Genomic DNA, 26,769 nt, shown 5'->3' on the forward strand with positions numbered 1-26,769 from the left:
AATGTTAGTGCGAAGCTTGTTTAAGTGTACATCAAATCAAATTCTGCAGCATAATGATCATGATCAGCAGTTACTGTTAGTTTCAAATAAGAATTCTTCAAAATGGATGGTTCAAAGACGTCAATTTAAAGGTTTTGACTCATTAACATGGAGATTAGCCTTTATCTTGAATTCAACTCACACAAGTTCATTCAATAATATGCTAAATTTTCTGTAATTCATTGTTGTGTTTGCATTCGTAAGTTCATTCAATGATTGTGAAAAATAGTGTAAGTTTAGCTTCCACTTCCTAATTTTAAAACAATTTGTGTATGTTTATGCTTGCTTAGTAAATACCACTTTGCTCTAAAATACTCTTGCATGTGGCGTGTTTTGGCTTCAGCACCTACAACATTTTAGCATAATTCAAATTTTTTCATTCATCTCAATTTTTTTTATCTATCAAACCTCTCCACTAGACCAACCTAGTAGTTGCATACATCTCAATATACACAAGTTACTTTCCATATTCACTGCCCAAACCAGTGGGGGCATGTTATGATTTCGCATTAACTAAGACAGTTCATAGCAAAGTCACTTTCAAAATATGCTAAATTCACTTTTCGAATTAAGATGCAAAAACCACAATCAATTTCCTTTTAACCATAACCAATTGTATAAAATCAAGATGATCCAGAATCAAATTTGAAAATGCTCCTCTTAAACTTAATTACAGAGTATGTCTTTGGTGTGTACCACAACAACGAATTGTACCAACCATCAATTGAAAAATGCATATAAAAATTTAAAAGGATTATAAAAAAAATATTAAAAAAATCAATCGAATCAGAAGACCATCATAATGAGAAAATTTAAAAAGCAGTTCCTGCTCACATTTGCATAATGCAGCTTAAGATTTTAACAAGATAATAAAAACCAATATTCAAATGTCTGCAAGCAAAAGCCAAAAAAGGACACCCGATATTCTAACAATGAAATTGGGAGAAGAACAGGCATCAATCCACTAACACAGAAGACCTCGAAATAAACATTCCTAGGATGTCTCTCAATGATACATAAAAAGTCATGAAATAACCAAAATGTACTAACTGAAAGAAAATTCATAACAAAATTTGAAAATTGCACATGATATCATGCCTAAGATGCGGTTTTCTTCAGCTTAGCAAGTTCTTGCCTAACAACAGATGCCCTCTGCAAAATTAAAAGTTTGTATTTTAGCTTAAACTCCAAAAATATTACTATGATATATCAACACAATAGAACATTAAACTATGATATATCACCAAATGCGAGAAGGGTAATACCAAAATTGAAAATTAAAAAAGAAAAAATATATATAGGCATGTAAATGAAACAAACCTTAATCTTTGCCAACATTATCTTGAACCTATCAAAATCATTGAGGGCTGCCCTCCTCTTCTGCACAATCAATTTTCTGCCCCAAGAACTCTTCTCCCACCTGTTCTTGACATCTGTTCAACAAAAAAAAAACAATGAACAAAAAGGAATGCTTCCAATAAAATAAAGATTTCTTCACAAAAACTTGTACCAACCAGCAGCCTCCATGGCTTGAATGAGGTCCTTCTTCTTGGGGACCCTCTTAATATCAATCTTAATGTCAGTGAGAGAGAGCCTCTTGAGGTTCACTTGGGATCTCACCATATCGGGAGCATCAACAAGAGCCTGTCAACATATCGTAGTAGAAAAATTATGATACACATTATCAACATCAAAGACCCATAGCTGTACCAAGCACATCCAACTTTTCAATAATGTGCACATCTCAGACACAGGCACATGTGTACAAATCCTTATGACCCAGTTTAAATACAACTAACCAAAACCACTAGCTTCACAAAAGAAACAAATCAAACAGAAAAAGAAAACCCAAAACCATCCATCATACTTATCAGCAAGATGGACAGCTCTAACTCCTCCAATGGAACTTTGTATTATTACTTGCACATTTGCACCAAGACCCAAAATTTGAATGATGCTACACAAACACAATTATACAATGCCTTATGAGTTACAGACCAATTAAAATACAACCAAGAACAGCTTAAAAAAAAGCAAAATAAAACATAAAATCATCCATCAAACTCATAAATAAGGTGGGCAACTATAATTCAAAAAGGTTAACTTGATAGAATTACATACCAAACCGATACCAATTGATCCAAAAACAAAAAAATATAACCACATATTAAATGAATACCAATACCCAAAATTTAGTTCTTTTTACACACATACAAATAATAACCTTATAACTCAATTAAAATACATCTAGCAGAACTTACAGCTTCAAGAAACCTAAACCCTAAAACCACAATGAAATCCACGACGACAATTTATCGACACCCAGATAGAAAAAAATCTAATTTTCTTGCTTCAACCTAACAGGAAATCAAAACAAACAAAAGGGCACGACACCACGAACCTAATCCAACGAAACGCAGCAAATCAGAAAAAGAAAACGAAAGGGGCATACTCTAGTTTGGTCAATGACATCGACAATGACCACGAGCCTCCCATACTCTTTGCCATAGTTGATCTGAGCAACCCTTCCAATCTCAACGAACCTCTTGAAAGGCTGCAACACAGATCAGAAAAGAAGGGGAAAAAAACAGAATTTTTCAGTTAGAACCAGAAAACCCAGATGCGGAAACGCATAAGAGTGAAAAAAGAGTAAAAGGGCTGATCAATGGGGACTCACCATTTTCGGGTACGGAGTTTCTGTGACTGCTGAAGAGGTTAAAAGAAGAGAGAAGTTTAGGAGTTAGGGTTTTTGTTGAAGTTGCAATTTTATAAAGAAAGGAACAGGTGTTGTGATGGGGAACACACATGGGCCAAACCATACTAGGGTCATATGCTTGTGTCGTAAAAGAATGTTGTGTTGGGTTTAGAATAAGCGGGTTATAGGGGAAGAAAGCCCAGCAGGCCCAAATCTTATATGTGAATTTAGTAAACAGTGTTTTTATAATGTTATAATTTTATAAATTTAAGTTTGATAATATATTTTATCAAATAATTTTTTTAATGAGTGATTCATTCTTGAAATAAAATGTAATTTACTAGTGTATATTAAACACGAATGACTATTTCATGAAAGTGTTTGTAAAATTTTCTTTGATGAAAATGTTTTTAGGTATATTTATTTGACTAGTATTTTAATTTGTATAATAAAAATATATAAATAAAATATCTCTTTTTAATCTTCACTTGTTTTTAGATAGTTATACCATGTTATTATATTTTTTTCACCAACATATTTCTTCAAGTTAAAATAGAAAAAAATGTATATAAAAAATAATTGTTTATTCTATCAATAATAACTATTCATTTATTTTGTAACTATTTTTTTAAGAGTATTTTACTCTTAACTAATTATACATATCTCACTTAATTCACATGTTGTAACTTTTACTATATCTTTTTTTTTTTAAATAAAATTTGTAGAGACATGAAATACCTCTATACTAATAATATAAAAATAAATATTTTATTTAAATATATATAAATTATATTAAAAAATTGTATAAATAAATATTTTCAAATGTGAACAATATTTTATTTATGATAAATAAATTATACTATAAAATAAGATTATTTTTAATTATTGATAATTTATTTTAAAAATATTAAAATTAAATTCATAAATAAATAGGGCAAACAAAATTGAAATAAAAAAAATATATATAAAGGAATTCCTAATACCCCTTCCATCAAATTAAAAAGTGGTGAGGAATTTTAGAAATTAAAAGAATTTGAAATTTTTGAAATATAAATTACTTTAATTCTAATTTTTATTATTATTTAAACATTTTTTTTTATCGGTAAATTGAAATTCCTTAAATTTTAATTTTTTAGTTTAGACATAATTTCACTATATTGATTTCTATCATGGTAAAATTGATTTTATATATATATATATATATATTGAAATTTTAAGATTCAATTTTATAAAAATAAATATTAGCCAAATTTTAAATATTTAATAATTTTAAACATTAATATCATATAATATTTTATAATCTTAAAAATATTTTTGAATATTCAATCATTAAGAGCTAGGAGAGAGAGATAAAAAGGTATATAGGTGAGATAAGAAATAAAAAAATATATATAGAAAATTTTAAATTCTTACTTTTTAAAAAAAAATTAAATTCTACAATTTTAAAGAATTTCACAAATGCTTTAATTTCAAATTCTTTGTAAATTATTCATCCAAACAAAATATTTAATCATAAGATATTTTAAATTTTATAAAAAAATAAATTACTCATTTAAATTTTTCATTCAAACACATTCTTAAAAAAAAATTCCTAAAATCCCTTCCATCAAATTAAAAAGTAGAAGATGAAAAATAACACACAAAACCAAAGAAAGAGAGAAATCAAGTGAGTAATCAATAAATTGAAAATGAAAATATAATTTAAACTAAAGATAAATGGATAATAAAAAAAATTCAATTAGGATTATTTAATTTAATTTTTTATCTCAAATTTTTTAAAATTACAATTCTAATATCTATGTTATTTGGTGGTCGATTAAAAAAAATTAATTTATAGTATTTTATAAAATAAAAATTTTATAAATCTTTACAAAATTTATAATCGCATGAAAAGAAAATCAAAATAAAGAATATCTTTATATAATTGTGTCACCAACTTGATTTTAACATGCATTTGATAATGAAAATAGAAAAAAAAAGTAGAATGAAATTGTAAAATCAATACCAGTTTATTCTTTTTTATTTGTTAAATATTTTTTTTTATTAAAAAATAATTTATAGAGGTAACACTATCGTTTATTCATAAATATTATATAAGTAAAAAAAATGAAATGTCATAGGGGCAATTGCTATTAGGACTGGGCAAAAGTTTTTTACCGATCCGAAATCGATTAAACTGACGCTCAAATTTGATGAAATTGATTGTTTCTCATTTATTTCAGGTTTTCCCAAGTGTAAATTTTAGGTTCAAACGAGTTTAGACAATTGGGCTCGGTGTTGGAATTTTCTCATCTGATATACTCGAACCCGACCACTCATCTTTTTCATCTTCATCTTCATATTTTTCATCGTTTATCGTCTTCATCTTCTTTATTGTATTCATCTTTTTCTACTTTTTCTTGTTCTTATTTTCTTTTCTTTTATTTCACTCGCAAACATCCTTTTCTCTACAACCTTTCCCTGCCATGGCCTTCGCCGCTGAGAAGCTCCTTGTTCCCTACTATGGTTGATGAGGGTGGTGATGTGAAGATCTAAAACTAAGCAATTTCCTCCAACGAAGTAGTGACGGAGACTAACGAAGGGCAATGATGGAGGGCGGCACGAGGTGTAAGAGGAAGCTTTTGAAATCGATGAACCCATCTATTTAACTCGCAACCCGCACGGATTAAACCCACCAAAAACTGAGACCTTCGTCAATTAGAGATGACTCTTGATTTTTCTTAATCGGTTTCGGGCGATTTTAAAGATTTTGGTCCGAAACTGGTCGTGGCCGACCAATGCTCAGGCCTAATTGCTACTACACTTGCGTGGCTATTAAATTTAGTTATAAAACAAAATATTTCTTTTTTAATTGTAATTTTGGTTAGAATTTTAAATTAATTTTATTTTTTAATTAAAAAGGTAAAAAAATACACTAAAAAGAAATTGTTACTAGTTTTTTTAGTAATCTTAATTTTTACATGTAACATAATGTAAATAATAATAATAATATAAATTTGTTAGCTTATTTCATTTATATAAACTAGTAGAAGAAAAAAAAACACTTTATACCTTTTAATTTTTGAAGGGTTTTAGAAGAAAATGGTTGTAAACATATATATTAAGATTTGAATAATGAGAGTGAAAAGTTTTTTTTTTTTATCATCAAGAGAGTATATTTTAAAGTTACATAATGTGTGGAAGAGTAAAAATGTCTAATAAAAAAAAATTGTTCCGATCTTAGAAGGTGACTAGGATTTTTTTTTCTCTAGCTTAACCACCAAAGACAGAGCATTCGAAAAGTATCTTTTGTGGTCTTAGGTCTAGGGTTCGAGATTTTATTATTACTTGTTCATGGGTCTTATAGATCCCAAAAATCTTGGGATTTTCTAAGGTAGTTTTAGTATTATGATATTTTGTTATTAAAGATAAGATTTTATTCCATATATGACTCTTTATATTAGATTTCTTCAAATATCCTTTTGGGGAGGTAGTGTTCATTAGGAGGTCGGCCTCCCCATGATCCTTAGGCATCCCCTCTTGACTCAGCTTTCATGTGTTCGGCCAAAGATCTCAACTAAGATCTCTCGGCAAAATCATCTCGAAATTTATCCGAGATGGTACACTTGCCCCCCAATCTTAAGCTTAAAAGGCGAAAGGGCTTGAGTAACGATTACAAAGCTTGACTTATTTGGTCATTTATTGATTTTGTTTAGGCATGTCTTTTCATATTATAACGAAAAAGATGTGCATGTATTGCAATGTCATTTTTGTAGAAAAGGTAATTGATCTTCTTGTCACATGGCATAATGTAAGCACAAAGTGAAGTGTGGAGCCCCCAAAATGTCAGTAGATGCGTCATTTCACGCGCACACTTATTGAAACTTCTCATGCGTGCCTCTTCACTCTTATAAATACCTTGATGTAGGGATGTTGCATTATTCATTTTCCTTATTCCCCTACACATTTTCTACTTCGATGAGCCAAAAGTTTGTATTTGGTTCTCGTTCTAGTGGTTTGCGATGGTCTTTTAGCGTGTCTTGTGATGGAGATGAGGATAACATTATTTGTGGACCTTATGTAGATAAAGAACCTGTGTGCATTAGCTTAGCCCTTAGGGTGAAAGTTTTACCTTTTGTTATGTGATTCTAATTGTCAAGCTTAAGGTTAGATGGCCCTTAACCGAATGTGAAAAGGGGGTACTTAGGGCATTAAATGTAGCATTAACCCAACTACACCTCAATAGCTAGTATTTTGTTAGATATTTTGAAATTTCGTGCCTTTGGCTTGACATTACCCCGATTGTGGACAATTTTTTCTACTTTTTTCAGTGTCATTCCAACAAACGAAGTAGTTAGGTTTTTATTAGTTGCAGGTCAAGGGATGTTATCTTTATGTCAATCATCTTATAAAGATTTCAAAAAATCATTTTTTCAAATTCGTTGCACGTTGGGCAACAAACATTTACTCGAGGGGTTTCCTCTTTATTAAAGTCAGAATCCAACATCGTATGGTAGTTTTGATTCCAAGAGGATTTCGGAGAATGACCAAGAGGATGTTAAAAAACTTGAGGAGCTCAAAACCATTTTCAACATAGCCAAACTACTAGATTTAGAAAATAGATCCAATGAACTAAAAGTTATATAGGTACTTAACATCTCTTTAACAAAAATCATTATTATTTTACTTATACAAGATATCGATATTTAACCCATCTTTACATGTTCTCCTAATCTCTTTTGTTTATTTGTTTTGTTGTAGAAAAAATGACGAGCAAATCCAAGCAAAAGTTGATGAAACTAAGGGAGCAACAAGAGGCTTCTAAGGCCATCGGTGTTGAGGGATTGGTTGTCGGGAAGGTTGGAGAAACCGGTTCCTCTCCTTTGCAAGGAAACAAGGTGGGCGAACCTTCTCATAATGAAAATGATAAGCCTATATCGATCATGAATTTGGATACAAGGATCGAGACAGAAGAACCCGAGGATGAAGTGGAGGTCCAATCTATTGAGAAGACCATAAGCATGTGCATTGGGAAAAACTAGGATCTCGTAGATCGCAACACCAAGCATGGTAAAGCCATATCCTTCTAGGATGAAAAATTTAACCACTCGGCCCATATCCGAGAGCCTAACTTGCTCAAAGGGGATAAAGATATCCTAGGGAAGATGAGGGTCTTCTCGATCGCCAAAGGTGTTAAATCCTTAACCAATCATCTCTTCGTTCTCCCCTTGATCAACGAGGATAAAATTTGTAGCATGGCTAGGGAGATCAAACTCCAAGGGAAAAAGATCACTACCCTAGAGGAGAGTTTGAGCAAAGAGAAAGCTAATTTAAAATGGGTTACCACTCAGAGAGACAATTTGATTGAAGGCCACCAAGGTTTTGATGAAGATAAGAGAGTTTGGGTAGCCGAGAAAGCAAGAATAGAGAAGAAGCTTGAAGAAACTCATCTCGCTCGAGACACAAATATTGATGCTACCCAAGTTTTTGAAAATGAGATCTTTTCATTAAAGCTTGAAATTGAAAAGTTATAGACCGGTCTCTAGGCCATTAAAATTAAGGCCATGAAAAAGTTTGTTGAAGGTGTTGACGTGGTCATGAATCAAATGAAGTCCTTTCATGCTGACATCAATGTCGGAAGCGTCAAATACTTCAAAAAGATCATTAATGGAAAGCTAGTAGATCCCTTAGAAGATGATTAGCCATTTGTGTAATGCCTCCCAATCGTTTAAGAAATAGTTTTTTTTGGCGTAGGAGAAGTTTTATCGTAGTCCCACGATGGCGCCAAAATGTTTCGATCCTGAAAGGTAACTAGGGCTTTTTTTCTCTCTAGCTTAGCCACTAGAGCCAAAGCATCCAAAAAGTATCTTTGGCCGTCTTAGGTTTAGGGTTTGAGATTTTATAGTTGCTTGTTCATAAGTCTTGTGGGCCTTGAAAATCTAAAGATTTTATAAGGTGGTTTTAGTATTATGATCTTTGGTTATTAAAGATAAGATTTTATTTCAGATACGACTCTTTATATCCTATTTTTTTCCAATACCCTTTTGGGGAGGTAGTGTACATTAGGAGGTTGGCCTCTTGGGTGCCCCCTCTCGGCTTGGCCTTCAACATGTTTAGCTAAAGATATCAACTAAGACCTCTCGAAAAAACTATTTTAGAATTTATTTGGAATGGAACAATATTATATGTACATATGTGTAAATATAGTAGAAGAAAAATTGTATGTTTGCATTTTGTTTTGAAAAATTGTACTTTGTATAAAATCACCTATTATGCTCAAATTCATGATCAATCTTATTTTGATAGGAGTAATTGATAATTAAATTTACATTATTACTTTTTATAATTTTATTTATTTTATCTTTTAATTTCTATAGTTTAGAATAGACTTTTTAATACATATATTCTTTTAATCTTTTTTAATTTCTATAGTTTAAGATATATATATTTTTAGTTTTAAATTTTCATGTTTTTAATTCTTTTATTTCCTTTAGTTAATTTTTTTTAACGTTGTTTGTTTTGTGTTGATATGATAGGGGTATTTAATTTTGTGAAGATATAAAAAATAGTCTCTCAATAATAAGCATGACATGTGAGGCACAAAAGAGGCACATAGAGAGACTAATTTAGAATAATTATAACAAGATAAATTTGACATTATACACAATTGAATTAATACCTTTGTCACATCAATATGATAACATTACAAAATAACATTAACGATAAGGATGAAAGTGATTAAAAAATTACAAGTATAAGGATTAGAAAATATTTATCTTAAATTATAAGAACTAAAAAAAGATTGAAAAAGACAAGTATAGGGACTAAATAGGTTTATTTTAAACTATCCGAACTAAAAAGTAAAGTAAGTGAAATTATAGGGATTAAAAAATATTTTTAACCTAAAATTTATTTATTTTCATAATTTAGTGTGAAAATAAAATATAAAATCCAAATTGTTTTAGTGTTGATGTAAAATTTTAGAAATCATGTTGCATATCATTTTTAACTAGTATTTTAGTATGGATATTTCACAAGTTAAATGTTTATTATATATAATTAAAATTTACAATAAAATATATATAAATAAATATTTTATTTGGATATATAAATTATATTTTAAATTTCTATATTTGTATAAATAAATATATTTTTAAATATATAAATTATATGTAAGATAAGTAATTTATATGACAACATAAGATTATTTTTAATTATTGATAATTTATTTTAAAAATATTAAAATTAATTCATAAAAAAATGTATGATAAAAAAAATTGAATTAAATAAGAAGTTAGAAATTTTTTTTAAAAAAGCTCCCATCGAATAATGGTCTTTAAAAATACTCTTGTACAAAATAATTATTTTCATTTAATAATAGATGTTGAAGGTTATTTTAATTCATGAATAAATATCATAAATAAAAAACTAAATTATATAAAAAGTTAACAAAAATTGCTACAAATACTTATGTAGAAAAATAACCCATAAAAACATTATTGCAAGATAGTTATTCGCTTTTTATATTTAAGAGTTGATATTTCTACTATAATATATCTAAACTTATCTCTCACACACATGATAATTTAGTATTAAATGACAATGTGAAAATTAAGAAGCATAGCTTATGATGTAATATCTGAAACTAATTATCATCATGAAATGAATAATAATGAGTAAGGCTTGAGTCAATTTGACAGGATATGGAGATGTTATAAACATTTGTAGCTTTTTTCTCTTTAGTTTACTGAGTTTGGATATCGAGTTCACTCACAGACTAACAAATCTTGTGATCATAATTTAGACAAGATCATAAATGATATTTCTCATCTCAAAGATTATTATTATTATACACCTTCATGTATTATTCAACAGATTTTAGTGAAATTGTATTAAGTATATTTTTATATATAAAAAATAATAATTTTAAATTAAAATTTTAAACAAATAAATATTTTTAATATATATAATTATATCATGTTTATAATTTTCAATAAATAAATATTTTGTAATCATATACATTATATTTTGAAGACTCTTTTAATGTAAGATGCAAAAAATTAATATCAAGTAATAAGATAAATTTTTTTATTAATATTTGTATCTTGAATTATACAGGTCTATTTCTATTTAACGATTTTTTATTTTTACAAATATACATATTTAACGTTAATAAAAAAGAATACGGAAATTTGTATTTTTAAAATTAAGCAACGAAGGAGGAAAAAAGAGAAAAACTTGGAATCCAATTCTCACATCTTAACTTGAAGTCCAACAACACCGTTGTCATTCAGATCACAGTCCCCTTGATTCCTGCTACCACATACTCTGTATGCACACCATCTCTTTCTTCCACTTCATAGATCAATGCATTTTTTTGTTGCTTGAGATAAATGGAATCAAAGTTTTGATTCTTTTGCAAAATTAGCAAATGGGTATTATATTCTTCTTTTTTCTGAACTCAGTTTCAGTTTCTGGGCTAGTCCATGCTACTTTCTACGCCAACGGAAAAGTTCTATTTTTAATTTTTTTATTATTATTACAGACCATAGTTCAGTGAAGTTGTCATCTTTTGACTAGGCATCATAAAGGGCATCTCATGTAGAAATCTAAGGCTTCAAACTCTTGTTCATTAAAATTTCCCAATCTCAGTGGGTAACATAGTATGTGCGTTAGAAAATCAATTTATGATGATTTCATAGGAGTTAGAACCACTAGTTGTAACCATAGTTTAAGCTTTTGATGTGTCATGAGTGCAATCAAGTTTAAATTTGCTGTTCCTAGAGTGATTCATTTGATTTATTTATTTATTTATTTTTGGATATTTCTCACAGTTAATTTTAATTTTTTTTATTTCTTCACTTTAGAAATTGTTCAATTGTTATAAGAAAAGTATAAAAAGGATAGATTGTTATGTATAATTTTAGTGACTTATGTATAGATTTGATCTCTGTTAAGCTGATGCAAATGTATTTGTTTCGTCTTATTCTTGTTATGTGCAGCAAAACCTGAAAATGGAGGGGACTGTCTTTGGTCCTGCACTGCAAGAACTTGAGCATGTAAAGTCTGAGCAAGGAGAAATTCTGACCAAGTCTTTCTTGGATGCGTGCAAGCACATATTGCCTGTAATAGGTGCGTGCTCTAGTCTAGGTTCCTTACCTTTTTTATTGGCACAAAGATAATGAAAGAAAGGAGGCTATGAATCTATTATGTTATTTGGATTTATTGTTGTAATAGGTTACCTTATTCTCGGCAAAAAAATGATAAAAGAAAAGAAGACTATGAACCTATAATGTTATCTGGAATTTGGACATTTTCCAATATTTCCTCCATTTCTTTTGTCTTTCTGTAATGGCAAGGAGCAATTTTTTTAAAAAAATATACAATGTGTCCAATGATATTACTTTCCTCTTTGAGAAATTTGTTTTTTAATGGTTAGGAGCAATTTTATTTTATTTGTTTCCTCCTTAGTATTATATTTGCTAAATCTTATTGAATTGTCCCCTCTGAGTCAGATAAGATGCATGAAAGTGTTTTTTTATTTTTTATTTTATTTTATTTTTTATAATTGACTTCTCTTAGAATTCATTCTCCTGTTTTTTTTTTGTTTAATCACAAAAATGTGAAAAATGTTTTTGATTGCATTTGATTTATCTTTCTTGGTCACTTAGATATCTATGTTTTAATTTGTAAGGATAAAATTCATTGAAAAGAGAACACATGTACAAAACAGAATGATCAAGGATGTTTCTAAATCAGAAACTTGTTTGTGTGTTAACAGTCGAGAAATGTAATTTTTATTTTAGAGTCTCTCCTACTGCAGCATGTGCAACAAAATAGATTGTGAACCTAAGCATTAAATGAATATTTATATCATGGTTGAAAAGAGCTAACACTTTTCTTATGGCAGATAAGTTTGGAGCTGCTATGGCTCTTGTTAAATCTGACATAGGTGGTAACATATCGGTATGTTTTTGCCAATTGTTGTATCTTACTCTTACTTGACTATACGCTTTGTCACATACTTTCTTTCAGCTTTGGATTTGTAATTCCTTTCTTCTTCTCGTAACCTGGTATTGTTATACCGCAATGTTTGGTTGTGATTCATTTTGTTTTAATTTGTGAGTTTCTACCTGACTTGGATTAGAAGTCTTCATTTTAACTTGTTTAACAATGATAGGTTTGTAAATTGCGTAAATTTTAATAATACCAGGATCATATACTATGTGTTCTAACTCTATTATATTGATTTTCACGGCAGAGATTGGAAACTATGTATTCCTCCAATCCATCCAGATTTAACTACTTGTACAGTTTGGTGCAAGTAGAAATTGAAACTAAAACAGCTAAATCATCATCCAGTTGTACCAATGGACTTCTTTGGCTGACAAGGTACTGAACATCATGCAGTTGCGTTTAACTGGTGTTTCATATTGGTATAACATTCCCAATCTGTTATTAACTTTTTCTATAATTTGTATTATGTATGGAATTAGAATGACAAACAGGATATATATTAGATAACTAAAAAACTATACATCTATACCAGAAGCGGATTTCTGGAAGAAGTCTCGTTAAAGTCATTTGGGGTGTGATTTCCAAATTTTGGATCATAGTGTGACATGAAACTTGCCATAATTAATAGAGATTATATAGAAACATTATTGTGTGTAATCATAATTCATGCCTATGTGGATGCAAGAATGTTTAACATTACAAAATGTGTCTTGGTACTCTTATGTAACTTAGTTGTAAATCAACAAATACCATGTCTGTCTCTTTCTTCTAAATGATCAAAAGCCAGAACTCATTTCTGAACTGTTTGGAATAAATGGTAAACTTAATTGTGGACAGAAGCTTTAGAATCATTGATTTCCGATTAAGTAAAACTGAACAGATGGAATGCAGATTCAACCAGACAAAAGCTAGAACAAGCTTTGAGGTGAAAATTGGAGGTCATTTCATACCACAAATTACATGGTTTAGGTACCTGGGTTCTTTTGCATAAAGGGATAGAAAAATAGAGGGAGATGTAAATTATCAGATTTAAAGTGGGTGGGTGAATTAGAGAAATGCTTTAGGTACTATTTGTAATCAAAAGTGCCTATCAAGTTTGTTGAAATTATGGGATTTAAGGTATGGAGGGAGGAAAAGGAGAGAAGAAAGGCAGTGAATAATATGCTCTTGATACTGTGATGTTTTACAAACTTCAATGTGATGATGTTGTTCATAAAACCTAAAGCACTAACCCTTATTTATACTAATCATGATCCTATGTAACTAAATAAGAAAACAAATGATGAGATCTTAAGAAATATGGCAACTAAGAAAATAGTTAAACTAGCCCTAAAGAGATAATCTCTAAGATACCCTAAAATATTTTAAGATACAATCTTGATATTATTAGATACTCTAAATAATTCTATGATACTCTATAGATATGATCAAGATATTATAGGATATTTTAATGCATTATAACAAATCTCTAGGCAATATAGTGTCAAAAAGAGCAGAAGTTGCTGAAATGAGAACATTGCTGCCTTGCTAGAGATGAGTGGACATACCAGAAAGGGTAAAATCACGAATGGATATATTAGGGAGAAAGTAGGGTAGCATATATTAGGCAAAATATGATAAAATTTTGCCAAGATTGTTTGACCATGTGAGAAATAGAGCAATAGAAGCTCTGATAAGAAGATCTGATCACATGAAGACCAATAGAAGCCCAATCAATAGAGGTTGAGAAAGACCAAAAAGGAACTCTAAGTGTAACCTTAAAAAGGATGTATATTTAGATGGCATTTTTGAAGTTGGATGTTGTCATAGTACAATGATGATCATGTTGCATAGCCCACATAGTAGGTAACAACTTGTGTTGTCATTGTATTTTTCTGCACTTGATGAATCATTTACACCTGCTTCAATTAGACTTCTTTTATTTCTTTTGAGATAATTATAAATCTTCAGCTAGTTTAGCTCATCTTTTGCAAGGTGTTGAGGCATATTTGCTGATCAGAGACCTTTGCTATTGATTATTTGTTCATACAATATTATTTATGATACATTTATTTCTGTACAATATAAAATCTCTAGAGCAATGGATTTCTTGGTGGCTTTGTTCCGAAACTTAATTGAGCATGAAGATTGGCCAATGTCACAAGCCTGTACAGATTCCTATAACAAGACTCTGAAGAAGTGGCATGGCTGGCTTGCTAGTACAAGCTTCAGTGTAATGTTCTTTATTATGCTTTGTTGATATGATCTTGAAAGCATTTTTTATAGAAACTCAGTTATTCAAGCCATGTAATATAATGTTGTTTCATATTGGGCTAAGTATGTGGAATGTGAATGACTGGCATTGAAATAGTAATCCTAGAAAATCCATCGAGTTTACCATTTGCATCATTGTGCTGCTATCAACTCTCTACTATCTTTGCTCTTGATCATATGAATGTAGCATGAGATATACATTTGACTACTTAAATTATTACTTTATTTGTGCTAATTTTTGGTATTTAGGCACGTAGCATAATATCGTGAATAAATGAGCATAATGATGTTGTGCGGTCATTCAAAGAATTTAAATACTGATGATATAATAAACCTACATCTTCTATTTTCTTCTAAGGGAGTAAGTGGCCCGAGTTGAGTCAAGTTTGGTATAATTTAAGACCCAACCGAGTGAAACATAGTAAGGTTGAGATGGATTAGGTTCTCTATTCTTGGTAAAGCAAACTGACTACCCGACCTTTATCAGGTTGGTTTGGGTTGAGTAATTGGGTTGACGGATAATAATATATGTGGAAATTTGAAAATGGAAGGGGAAGGGGAACAACAAACGAAATGACTGAAATGAAAATGAATGATAAGTTACTAAAATGCAAAAGAAAAGAGGGGAAGTGAAGGGTGGTTCATGGCTGCAATGGTGGGGAAACGGTGACAAGCATGAGGCTTGGACAGTTCGAAGAGCGGCAGCAGTTCAAAATTGATAGGGTTACGAGTCTTCATGAAAATGGTCTCTGGTCTGGCTGTAGGGTTACACATACTGATAAATGATTGAACTAAAATAATTATTATTTTATTAATTATTACCAATTATAATTAGATTAGCCAAAATAAACCCAAACTAGGGTTGGGTTGGGAACTCATTACCCATTATAATTGGGTTAGACTTAGCCAAAATAAACCCAGACCAGCACGATGAAATGTAGTTGTATTGGGTTGGGTTGACCAGGTTTGTGAGTTGATTTCGACCAGCTTACAGCCCTATTTTTTTTGCAATAATCTATTTAATCTTGATCAAAGCATTTAAATACCATGCAGTGTTACCTTTTCTGACTGTCTCTATCATTGTTCCCTTGTTTTGTGTTATTTTATTGGTTGAAAAGATAGTATAGTATATATAGTAGTATATGGAACTGAATAAGGTTTTGGGATGTATTAAATTTGAGCTACAGGTAGTCATGAAGCTTGCTCCTGACAGGAAGAAGTTCATGGATGTTATAGGAGGCACAGGTGATATCAATGCTGACATTGAGAAATTTTGTTCAAACTTTTCTCCTCTCCTTGAAGAGAATCACAAGTTTCTGGTAAGAACTAAGATGTCTTGGATCATTTTTATGCTTAATGATCATTGTTTAATGACATTGATTTGAATGAGCTGGAATGTGGCATTGTCAATGTGGGTTGAGCCATATTCTGGTAGCAATATATATGAAATTAAAAGCATTCAAATATAGTTTCATTGTTAAATAGTTTTGAAAACTGGATCAGACCAACTGGTTCAATAAGCCGGTACAATCGGATTGAGAACCAGTGTGAACCAATTACGAGACTAGTGAAAACCAATTTAGAAAATCGGTTTGGATTGATATTATTCAAAACAATATATATTTTTAAATTTATTTAAAATATTTTTATGATAAATAAAAAACATATTTAGTAAGGATTACAAATTGGAATAAATTATTTTATTAATTATTTTTACTAATTTTCTTTTAAAGATATAATTTAGTCTTCTGTATTAATTTACAATTTTTGATATCTTGATATTTTTGAATTTTATCTTATATTAATTTGACATTTTTTTACTCTAGATGTAAATTTGCATTGTTAATAAACATTGTTATATTAATTAAAATTTAAAATTAAATAGTATATTTGAACTTTACATGTATTTTGAATGTTAAGAACTTGTAAAATGTTTTTTTTTTATTTTAATTTTAGTGTTATAAAATTATTATTTATATATATTTAATATTGTTTTATGTATTATTTAAATATCATTATTATTTTATTAATACCCGTCGATCCATTGAACTTTAAACAAGTGTCTTGATTGGTTCATCAATTCATTGATCAATCTGATTTAAAAACATCGATTGTTTTAGCTTATTCTAATTATAACCCTTGTCAATTGATTCCATGAGGAAAATACTTCTATGATAGTTTAAGAAGTATATATGTTACTTGGTAATGACAATAGGTGAAATCAATACTCAATTTACTAAATAACTATAGAAAATTGCAAAAAAAGTAAAATGAGTGACTAATAGTGTGTAGGAGCCAGCATTTACAATTAGATGATCTTGATTTTTCAACATTGATTTTGGCTAAAATTGAGTTTGAAGTTAAGTGATTTATATTTGAAAAGTTGGTATAAGAGTTTCAATCAATGCAACAGGTAGCTTAAATTTTCTTTTTTCACTTTCAGTCGAACAGACTTATAATCATGTTTAGTTGGAAAAACTAAACATGATCTTTTGAATGCTTTGTTGAACATAGCTTAAATGATTCTGAAAGACATTTGCTCTTTGAGAGTACAAGCAAGAAGAGAAAACAAAATAATGATAATATGGAGAACAGCAAAAAATATGGTTGATGATCATATAAAATGTAAAGAGAATGATGTTAGTTGGTTACAGAAAGTAAAAGGTTTATTTGGGAAAGACAACAATCTTATTCTTAGTGGAAGTCATCAATATTAACAGTGTTAAATTATAGTTTTTTTACACTCGAACTCAATAAACATGTTTTGTACAGGCTCGTTTTGGCTTGGATGATATGAAGGCATCATAAATGACATTCATGGTCAAAACTGATGAGTGACTCTTGCATGCTCACCCTCATTTCTTGTTGACTTTGTAAACCTTGTCATCTAGCATGATAAATAAGCATCCACTTTTGTACCGCTAAGTACTCTAATCATAGTCTTTCTTTGTGATATCAAAATTTGTTACCATATATTACGAGGTTAAGACTAATGACTTTTTCTGCAATACCATGTAGAATATCTTGGCCATTATGTAATTGGCTAGAACCAAACTTATTCAACTTTGGCTCAGCATATGACCGTGATTATATAATTTTTTTACATTCAATTATAATATTTATAACAACTGTTTATGAAATAGAGTGATAAAAATTGTCACCTACATTTGAGTCAAATCAAATTGCACTTTCCAGAAATTTGGATTTTTTTCATGTAGTATGATCCCAACATTTTTGTTCAGGATATTGTTCATGATAATTTGATTGGTATGAAGCTATGCTGTGTGACAATTGCACGGACATGCATGCTGAAAATTTTACGCAATGAAATATTTTCATATAAAAGAAAATTGATTGTATGTGATGAAATTTTAGTAAGTGAAATCAATGATTTTATGCGAACTCATTTACAAAGTTGTATCATTTAATTATTTAGTTAGCTAAATTATATATTTTTTATTTTATTTGTTAAACTCATTTTAGTCCTTTATCTTTTAAATTATTCATTTTAATTATTTATTTCTTAAATTCAAACTAATTTAATCATTTTGAAATAATAATTGTTTTCAATTTTAAGACATAATTTTGAATTTTTTTTATTAATTTAAAACTTAAAATTTGTTTTATTAGATTCATTTATATGTGAAAATAATTGAATAAAATTGAAGTTCAAACAAAAATAATGACAAACATGGTAAAAATTACATAAAATAAGTCTAAAGGGAAATTAAAATTTTTAAAAAAATATATAATTTCATACTATTTTTTATTGTTTATATAACTTATTTTTCAATATATATATATATATATATATATATATATATATTGGATTCAAACGTCAATTGAATTTTATAATTTTTCTATAGTTGAATTTAATGCTACAAGCTTCATGTATTGAATCGGTCAAAAATTGATTTAAAATTGCATTACAAAATTAAAAAATATTTTTTAAGAGGACCAAATTGATCCAAATATAAAATATAAAAGATCAAAATGAACATTTTAACGAATAAAGGACTGAAATGAATCTAAAAAATAAGACAAATAATAAAAATATAATTTCACCTATTTATTTTAACTTTATTCTTTTCCTCTCCAACTATTATTTGTTTTAGGCATTTATGTTAGTTTTTTTTTTTTTTTTTTATAAAAATGCTTGTATAGATTAATATTGCTATAAAAAATGAAAACACAAGATTCCCTAAAGAGGGAGGCAATAATAATTATAATACTATTTTTTAATAGGCTTAATTGTATTTGTATCCTTTTAAATATTATAATTGTGTGATTTTGACTCGTCAAGTTTTAATTGAGCAATTTTAATCCTTCAAGTATTGCAATTGTACGATTTTAGTCCTTCAACTTAAGTATCGTAATTATATAATTGTTGACCCATTTAAGTTACATATACTATAATTTTCATTCATGTATTAGATGATATATATTTATTATTATTAAATTAATAATACATTTAATTTAAATAGGTAACAAATTATATAATTAAGATACTTGAGTGACTAAAATCACTCAATTGTGATCGATACTTGAGTGATTAAAATTGTTTAACTAAAATTTGAGAGGCCAAAATTGCACAATTGTAATACTTGAGAGATTAAAATTGTTCAATTGAAATTTGAGAGACCAAAATTGCACAATTGATACGTCGCACTAAAAAAATTCTTTTTATATTATATATATATATATATATATATTTTATGAGTATGGTATTGGTATAAATTCATTATCAAAATTAATCTCCATTAAAGATCGTGAATACACACAAAATAGATATTTCGCTTCCAACATAATTTATTTCATATTTAAATACCAAAATTCAAACTTTGGATAACTTGATTAAGAAACCTAAATTACTATCACTTGTACAAACCAATCATTACAAGAAATGTTATACACAAAAAGTGAAATAAAAAAGTATTACTATAGATACAATATATGTATAAATCTATTTGTCATATAATTACACATAATTTTAATATTGATTTTGAGTGAGATTTAACAATATATATTGTATGTCACTATAGTCTATATCTACAATTTTTAACAGTATACCAACATATATTGCATCTATAATGTAAATAAATGTAATTTTAATAACAAATATTATGTTATTGTAGGGTGTCACTATATATAACAATTTTTTTTGTAGTGAATGCTTTATCATAACTTTTAATAATGAGTAATCTCTAAATTATTATTTATTTTCAAATTTTGTTCATGTTATATTTTTTCTGAATCACAATCACTTATATTATTAAAATAAGAGTTAATCACCTATACACTGTCAGTGTAAAGATTTTTTACATTGACAACCAATTATATTTTTTAATTGTGTCATGTCATTGTTAAAAGAATTTATTTATAGTGACATGACACAATTAAAAGATATAATTGATTGTCAGTGTAAAAAAACTTTACACCGACAGTGTATAGGTGATTAACTCTTAAAATAATTAGGTTCAAGCTTTTTTTCACCCCAAAACTTCACTTACTTGTATTCTTAACTTAATTCTTTTCAAATTTTATGCTTCACATTGACATTTACTCTTTCTCAAATCTTATATCATTAAAATAATAAGTTTCAAGTTTTTTTTCCCTAAAACTTCACTTACTAATATTCTTAACTTAAATCTTTTCAAATTTTATGTTTCACATCGGCATTTACTCTTAATACTCCTCACTTAGTTAAATTACAGTATATTATTTGGTCAATAATTTAATTATTTAGTTTACTCTTCTCTAAAGAATGACACTAGTTATTCTTAATTTTTATTTTTAAATTTTTTTATTTAAATTATTTCAATTAATATTGAATATTTTTTATGATTTTAATTAAAAAAATTTCAAGTCAATCCCACCTAGTCGGATAAAGCTTTGTTTTTGTTGTAATTTATAATTTTTTTAATTTTACTTGACTTAGTTGTATATACATTTCTTATAATTTTGAATATTTTTTTGTATTTTCTTTTTAATTTTTAAAAATTTAAAAATTTGTACAGTCATTAAATTAGATACTTAATTAACAATATATAATGGTGTTCAAAAGTATTTCTCTAAAAAAAACATTGGGAGCATCATGGAGGAGTGTTTTGAGGGCTGTTGATCGACACGGGGATTCATTTTTATCAAAATTTTCTTCATTTTTATGTGATTTCTTTTCTTTTTCAAATAGGGTTTTGACGAATACATGAATTTGGTTCTTAATGATGCTGAGGAAAGGGTCTCCATTTCATTTTATTTTTCTTTAAAAAGTAGACGTCAAATTTACAATTTCCTTTCTTTTGTGAGGTCATGGATAGACACATGATGTTTGTTGAAAGATATTATTCTTAAATAAATATAAGTATTTTTAAGAATTAATTTTTAATGTTTGATTAGGAGATATTTTAGTTTAAAAAAAAAACCCACCCAACTCAGTTTTGGTAACAAATAATTATACATACATGTTTTTCTATAATATTAATTAGTTCAATGGCATATACATACAAAACATACAAATAATCATGAACTTTTTTATCCGAATTTTAAGAATGCAAAGCTTCCAACCCAACAATTCTCTTATTAATAGAACTGGTTTAGCTTTTGTATGGTTGACCAATAAATTATGATTTCTGAACCTTGTTTGTCGTGGTTTCAATAATTAGAAAAGAATCCAAATATAGGGTTTGTACCTACATATGTGGAAATTGAGCTAAAAATACGTTGAGCTAGTGGTGGATCAAAACCACTGCTCTCTTTGTTTTCACTTTTGAGATTTTTCCCCACCCTGAAGACTCCCTCTTCTTGGTTGGTTTTTTCTCCTACACAACCAGCCAAGAACCATGCACATTCTTTTCTCTGCATAACTTCTCTCTCCCACCTTCCCATCTTCACATGCATGCATGCATGTCTTCTTCACTGCTACATGCTTCAGCTTTTCTGGTTTCATCATTAACTATAGAGGGCTTATAATTATATATTAATTTGTTCTCAAGGTAGCCAGGTAGGTGCTTTCTTCTAACCCTTTCTCTCACTTCTCATTTTCCCTGTTGGAATTAGTGCTTGCAAACAATGGAAATTCGAAAGAAATTAAACATCCACAATATTTGTTCTTTTTCTTTTAATACAAATGTTTTATTCATCATTTAGATTTCAAATTTGTTTATTATAATAAAATAAAATAAAAAATAGAAAGGAAAGTTAAACATTTAAGTTTTTTTTAATTGTTTGTTAGCTTATTGCCTGCCTTATTCCATTTGGAGTTGGTAGTTTGGTCTGCGTGATTTCTAATTGATTAATTTACGATGCATTAAAATTAAACTTTTTGAGTTTTTTTTTAATGGTTTAGTCATTACTATGTAATGGGGTCATCAAATGATTAATTGGTACAGTGAAGATTTCTTATTTGATCATCTGGCTTACTTTTTCTTTTCCTCTTCTTTTTCTCCTGAAGATCTTAGTTGATTTCATTGAAGATTGATGCACCAGCACTAGCACCATTGGTGTAAATGTCGACCAAGGTGAAAGGCCTCCTTAAAGGACTTAAACACATATCCCAACAAATATTCGGTAAGTGCAATTAATCTCCATTCTCATAAAGAAATTAAAAATGAAAAGTACATTTTCTATTTGACCCCAAGAAAGTAAATTTTATTCAACATTTAGATTCTATTTTTTCCTTCAAAGAGTATATGTTTAAAGAGAAGGACACTCATTTTCCTTTTAGAGCAGAGGAGGAAAATGGGAGGTAGAGAACTGATGGAAGAAAACAATTTTATGTAGAATTTTGATTTGGCGTTTATTGATATATTGATAGTTTTCTAGTTTTGTTGCGTCTTTTCCTTGATGATGAGAATTGTTCAAGGGATCACAAATACAAGCATTCAAAGATTATTTTTCATGACTTTAATTGATAAATGTATTTAAGAGTTTTTCACTTTATTATTGATAGCAGATTAATTTGATGTTTTCTGAGTTGTTGTAAATCCCATTGCGAGGATAAAAGAAAGATTAATTTGATGTTTGATGGCACTAGTTAAAAAATGTGAAACTACATGCTACTAATTTTGCTCTAATTATCTCTAATTTGAATAAAGAAAACATTGAAAAGCCTGTTTTGCGCTTATTGTTAGTTTAAATATAGTTACAATTTGAAAGGTTCAAGTTACAAATTGTAACTGTGTACATTATTTTGCAGATGAGAAAGAAGAAGAATTTCAAATTGGGTTACCAACTGATGTGAAACATGTGGCACATATTGGATCAGATGATCCATCAGCAAATGCACCAAGCTGGGTACTATTCTCATTCTCTCTCTATCATATATTTTACTTAGCCGATAACTGTTCCTCAAGAAACATTAGTTTGTGAGCAATGTGAAAACTTATGCAGATGACAGAGTACAAAGGAGGAAAAGAACCCCCATCAGGAAACGCTAAAGAAGGTTTGCACATATTTCTCTACAAAGCATATAAATTGCTTGCTTTTAGGATTTTCAATTTCATTATATCAATTTCAACTCCTATACTTAATCAGAAATTGCTTGCTTTTAACATTTTCAAATTCATTATATAATTTTAATTCCTATACATTAAACACAAACATTTATTTTAACTAAAGTATTTTTAAAAATTTCTTTTCAATGAAATAATTTGTAAAAATTTATTAATTTTTTATTCAATTCAATTCAATTTTATTTAAATTATAAGTTAAATATTAACATTTTAAAATAAATTATCAATACTTAAAATAAGATTTTTGTTATAATTCAAATTATTTTTATAAATTTTAAATATAATTTATAGATTTTAAAAAATTATATATATATATATTAATATATTATAAATTTTAATTATATCTATACTTGTTAATAAGGGAATTAGAATATGTAATCATTTTATATCTTTACTTTTGAGTGAATCATTATATTTTTCATATATATATTTTTATTTATATTTTATCTAAATAACTATCCATAATTTTCTAATATTATATTTATGTGTAATTATTAAAGACACGAAATACTTTGACTCATTTAGTTGAAAAGGGATCTGTTTACTTCAAGAATAAGTCTACTTAAACTTACTCCGTTCAATAACTTATATTTTACATCAATAACTCATGTTCTACATCAACTTTCATTAATTTAACAGTTCAATTTAAAATTTTTAATATATAAATTAAATCTGTAAATTTTTAAAAAATTTAAAACGTATTTAAAGCTTACTCGTGGAGTAAACAGATTCGTTTAGTCTAGTTATATAAATAAAGATGTGGCATTTCACATGTTAAGATATTAATTAAATTAAATTTCAGGCGAGAACGATTCATCACAAAACTCGAAAGGTACGAAATCTCGGCACCTGCTTCCGAAGTCTCGGCACCATTCATCGGAGTCGGAATCGAACGGGACGAAGCAAAGGACGACGCGGCGCCACCAGCGGTCGTCGGACCCCACGGCGGACTCCTCGAGCCAGGAATCCTCGACGGGCGGTTCCCGGCACCGGCGGCACCGGCGGGGGTCGAACCACGGGTCGAGCCACGGGTCAAGCCACGGCAGCGACACGGCGTCGCAGGAGATGCCGCCGAGCGGCGCGAGACCCCGAAGGAAGTCAAAGAACTCTGAAGACAAGCCCTCGTCTCGTCGATCCTCGAAAGGAGACTCCTTAAGTGATATTTCCGTTTCAGATTTTGGGTCTGAGTCTGGGCGTGGGCCCGACTCCGGCATCGCGGCCCAATAGGGTTTTAATTGGAGTGTTTGAGTGAGAGAATATGCTATTCGCCTTTGAAAAGCTTTAGGGAGGGAGACATGGGAAAATAAATTGTTTACTATTTTGCAAGTTGTAAATTATTACAGTTTTTTGATGCAATCCTTTTATTATTTATCTATGTTTGAAGGCCTCACCACCCTCACTTCCTGTCTTTGCCTTCTCATCTTGTATTCAGATGCTTTTTCTTATTCCAATTTCAATAATATTCATTAGTTATTTGCTTTTACCATATTAATCCTTGCCTCATCTTTATGTAAATATTTAAACAATATACTACCATGCCTCCTCCTATATTTTTTTTTAAATATAAAATAAATTGAACAATTAAACCCTAAACTCTACAAAATAAATTTTGTAGAGTTTTAGCATATGCACCCCAAGGGTTGGTCATCTCAAATAGTTGCTCTAAGGTGGATGTGTTGTGCAACCCTTGGACATTGTCATAACTAAGTACAAAATGAGACCATGGAATATTTGACATATAAGCCATGTGGTGCATATTACTCCCATAATAAGGAGGCATTTGGCAATGGGTGGTGATTTGCCATGGTTGAGTATGAGCTCCTTCATATAAGGATCAAGTCCAAAAATTCCCATATTAAATTATTTTTCCATCTTTGAAAACAGTCTTTCATGCTTGTGAGCATTTTGGTGCCCCCCATAGCTTGACATGTTGAGAATTTCTTATTGCAAAACTTGCAGGACAATTGGTGTTTCTTAGAAATAATCAATTGATTATTAGCGTTTTCATTTAGTTTTTGAGCAAAAATCGGTGAATCCTTATGTTTGATCAATGATTTGCAAATGAAATCAGAAGAGGATCCATCAACCATTTTGTTATATATTATCCAAACTTGACAACTTTGAATCTTCAACATCAGTGAAAGATGCCTCTTCAATCTTACACTTGAGTTTCCTAATCTCAACATCCTTATCAGAGAGTTTTTCGACATTATTGTGATAACCACCTCCAAAGAATGTGTATATTTGCTAAAAATTGTTGTATAGTTACGTGACGTTGAATAAGGGGTATTTTTTTTATGAGAAAATTAAATATTACGTATTTCATAAAAGGAAATATAATTGGGATAGCTGCATAACGTAACCTTGTATATAGTAACAAACTTATTCATAAAGGAAAAAAGATAGAATTCAACATTTAAATTTTCCGAACATGTATAGGGGTCCCATATGCTTAGCACCAAGGTAAAGAAGAACAAAGTGTTAGCCTCCGCAAGGATATGAAGCTTCGTGTAGTAGCTGAGTCAAGTTCTTCAAGCTAATGTGAAGATGGTGATATACTGATATCACCAAACACTTTGATGATCTCTCAATTGAAGAATTAATTATGACTTTGAAATCATAGTGACATTCTAGTACACCATTATGATGTAATAGTCATGATAGTTTCATTTTGATGTAGTCTCTAAAAGAGGTAACATTTGATATTGACTAATTTTTCAGAGGTGAACATCTTCTTCATCATTTGATGAGCTTTGCAGGTTTCTTGTTTTTTCTTCTCCTTGGAACTCACGATTCTAAACTATACTTGAATTTGCTTATTTTGAGTTTATTTACTAAAATACTTAGTAGGAATATTAATTTAAATATTGTTTCATCATTCTTATGATTTGCATATCTAAGTGTTTATCATAATTAAAATCATTGGTCAGTTTTGGATTTAAAAATTTCTATGCTAAGCATTAGAGTTAAACGTGTTTGGTTGTGTCAAGTGCCACTTGACAAAAAGGTTTTATGATCACGGATGCCAGGTGATAATGAGTCTCACTAAGTGTTGTCACCATAATGAGCAAGAATGCGTTAAGTATGAAGGTAACAAAGAGTTACTCTTTCTCTTAGTGTCTATGGTGTTAAGTGTGGGATGTTCCACACTAAATGTAAGTCCCTTGAACATATAAGTGTGATATTGAATAATTAGTAGTGAGAATTGAGCCTTACCCTTAGGACTATAACCAAGACATGAGAATAAATGTGATTTGAGATCTCAGTATTGAAATT

At 29.1% G+C, this 26,769-nt stretch overlaps 3 protein-coding genes across 5 annotated transcripts; 2 read left to right on the plus strand and 1 right to left on the minus strand.

Moving 5' to 3' along the window:
- Positions 1–842: 842 nt before the first annotated feature.
- LOC109790041 (large ribosomal subunit protein eL14) lies at positions 843–2,874 on the minus strand. The gene is made up of 5 exons (XM_020349131.3): positions 2,717–2,874; positions 2,492–2,593; positions 1,554–1,683; positions 1,360–1,472; positions 843–1,191 (listed from the first exon to the last, which is right to left on the minus strand). Exons 1-5 carry the CDS (start codon positions 2,717–2,719, stop codon positions 1,138–1,140), a joined length of 402 nt encoding a protein of 133 aa, XP_020204720.1. The 5' UTR covers positions 2,720–2,874; the 3' UTR covers positions 843–1,137.
- An 8,015-nt stretch (positions 2,875–10,889) lies between these two features.
- Positions 10,890–18,046, plus strand: GLTP1 (glycolipid transfer protein 1). 3 transcript variants are annotated; one of them, XM_020349133.3, is made up of 7 exons: positions 10,890–11,043; positions 11,716–11,845; positions 12,624–12,679; positions 12,975–13,105; positions 14,807–14,942; positions 16,171–16,302; positions 17,756–18,046. In XM_020349133.3, exons 2-7 carry the CDS (start codon positions 11,728–11,730, stop codon positions 17,789–17,791), a joined length of 609 nt encoding a protein of 202 aa, XP_020204722.1. In that variant the 5' UTR covers positions 10,890–11,043; positions 11,716–11,727; the 3' UTR covers positions 17,792–18,046. The 3 variants fall into 3 exon arrangements, with proteins under 3 accessions (XP_020204722.1, XP_020204725.1, XP_020204723.1); XM_020349136.3 differs by having other exon boundaries at positions 10,955–11,148; XM_020349134.3 differs by lacking the exon at positions 10,890–11,043 and adding an exon at positions 11,221–11,376.
- Positions 18,047–21,842: 3,796 nt separating this feature from the next.
- LOC109790036 (uncharacterized) lies at positions 21,843–24,985 on the plus strand. The gene is made up of 5 exons (XM_083060583.1): positions 21,843–21,983; positions 22,434–22,549; positions 23,178–23,275; positions 23,372–23,423; positions 24,296–24,985. Exons 2-5 carry the CDS (start codon positions 22,489–22,491, stop codon positions 24,718–24,720), a joined length of 636 nt encoding a protein of 211 aa, XP_082916709.1. The 5' UTR covers positions 21,843–21,983; positions 22,434–22,488; the 3' UTR covers positions 24,721–24,985.
- The last annotated feature ends 1,784 nt before the right edge of the window (positions 24,986–26,769 follow it).

Source organism: Cajanus cajan, chromosome 7 (assembly GCF_000230855.2).
Source record: "Cajanus cajan strain Asha chromosome 7, NIPB_CcT2T_4, whole genome shotgun sequence".
Lineage (NCBI taxonomy): Eukaryota > Viridiplantae > Streptophyta > Magnoliopsida > Fabales > Fabaceae > Cajanus > Cajanus cajan.

Bases quoted from the DNA above. Each gene is read 5' to 3' on its own strand.
- LOC109790041 (XM_020349131.3), bottom strand. The intron at 1,684-2,491 runs GTATGCCCCTTT...ATATGTTGACAG, and splicing joins ATGTCATTGACCAAACTAGA to GCTCTTGTTGATGCTCCCGA. The intron at 1,473-1,553 runs GTTGGTACAAGT...TTTGTTGAACAG, and splicing joins TCAAGCCATGGAGGCTGCTG to ATGTCAAGAACAGGTGGGAG.
- GLTP1 (XM_020349133.3), top strand. From the start codon at position 11,728: ATGGAGGGGACTGTCTTTGGTCCTGCACTGCAAGAACTTGAGCATGTA. The intron at 14,943-16,170 runs GTAATGTTCTTT...TTTGAGCTACAG, and splicing joins TTGCTAGTACAAGCTTCAGT to GTAGTCATGAAGCTTGCTCC. The intron at 16,303-17,755 runs GTAAGAACTAAG...TGTTTTGTACAG, and splicing joins AAGAGAATCACAAGTTTCTG to GCTCGTTTTGGCTTGGATGA.
- LOC109790036 (XM_083060583.1), top strand. From the start codon at position 22,489: ATGTCGACCAAGGTGAAAGGCCTCCTTAAAGGACTTAAACACATATCC. The intron at 23,276-23,371 runs GTACTATTCTCA...AAACTTATGCAG, and splicing joins CAGCAAATGCACCAAGCTGG to ATGACAGAGTACAAAGGAGG. The intron at 23,424-24,295 runs GTTTGCACATAT...ATTAAATTTCAG, and splicing joins ATCAGGAAACGCTAAAGAAG to GCGAGAACGATTCATCACAA.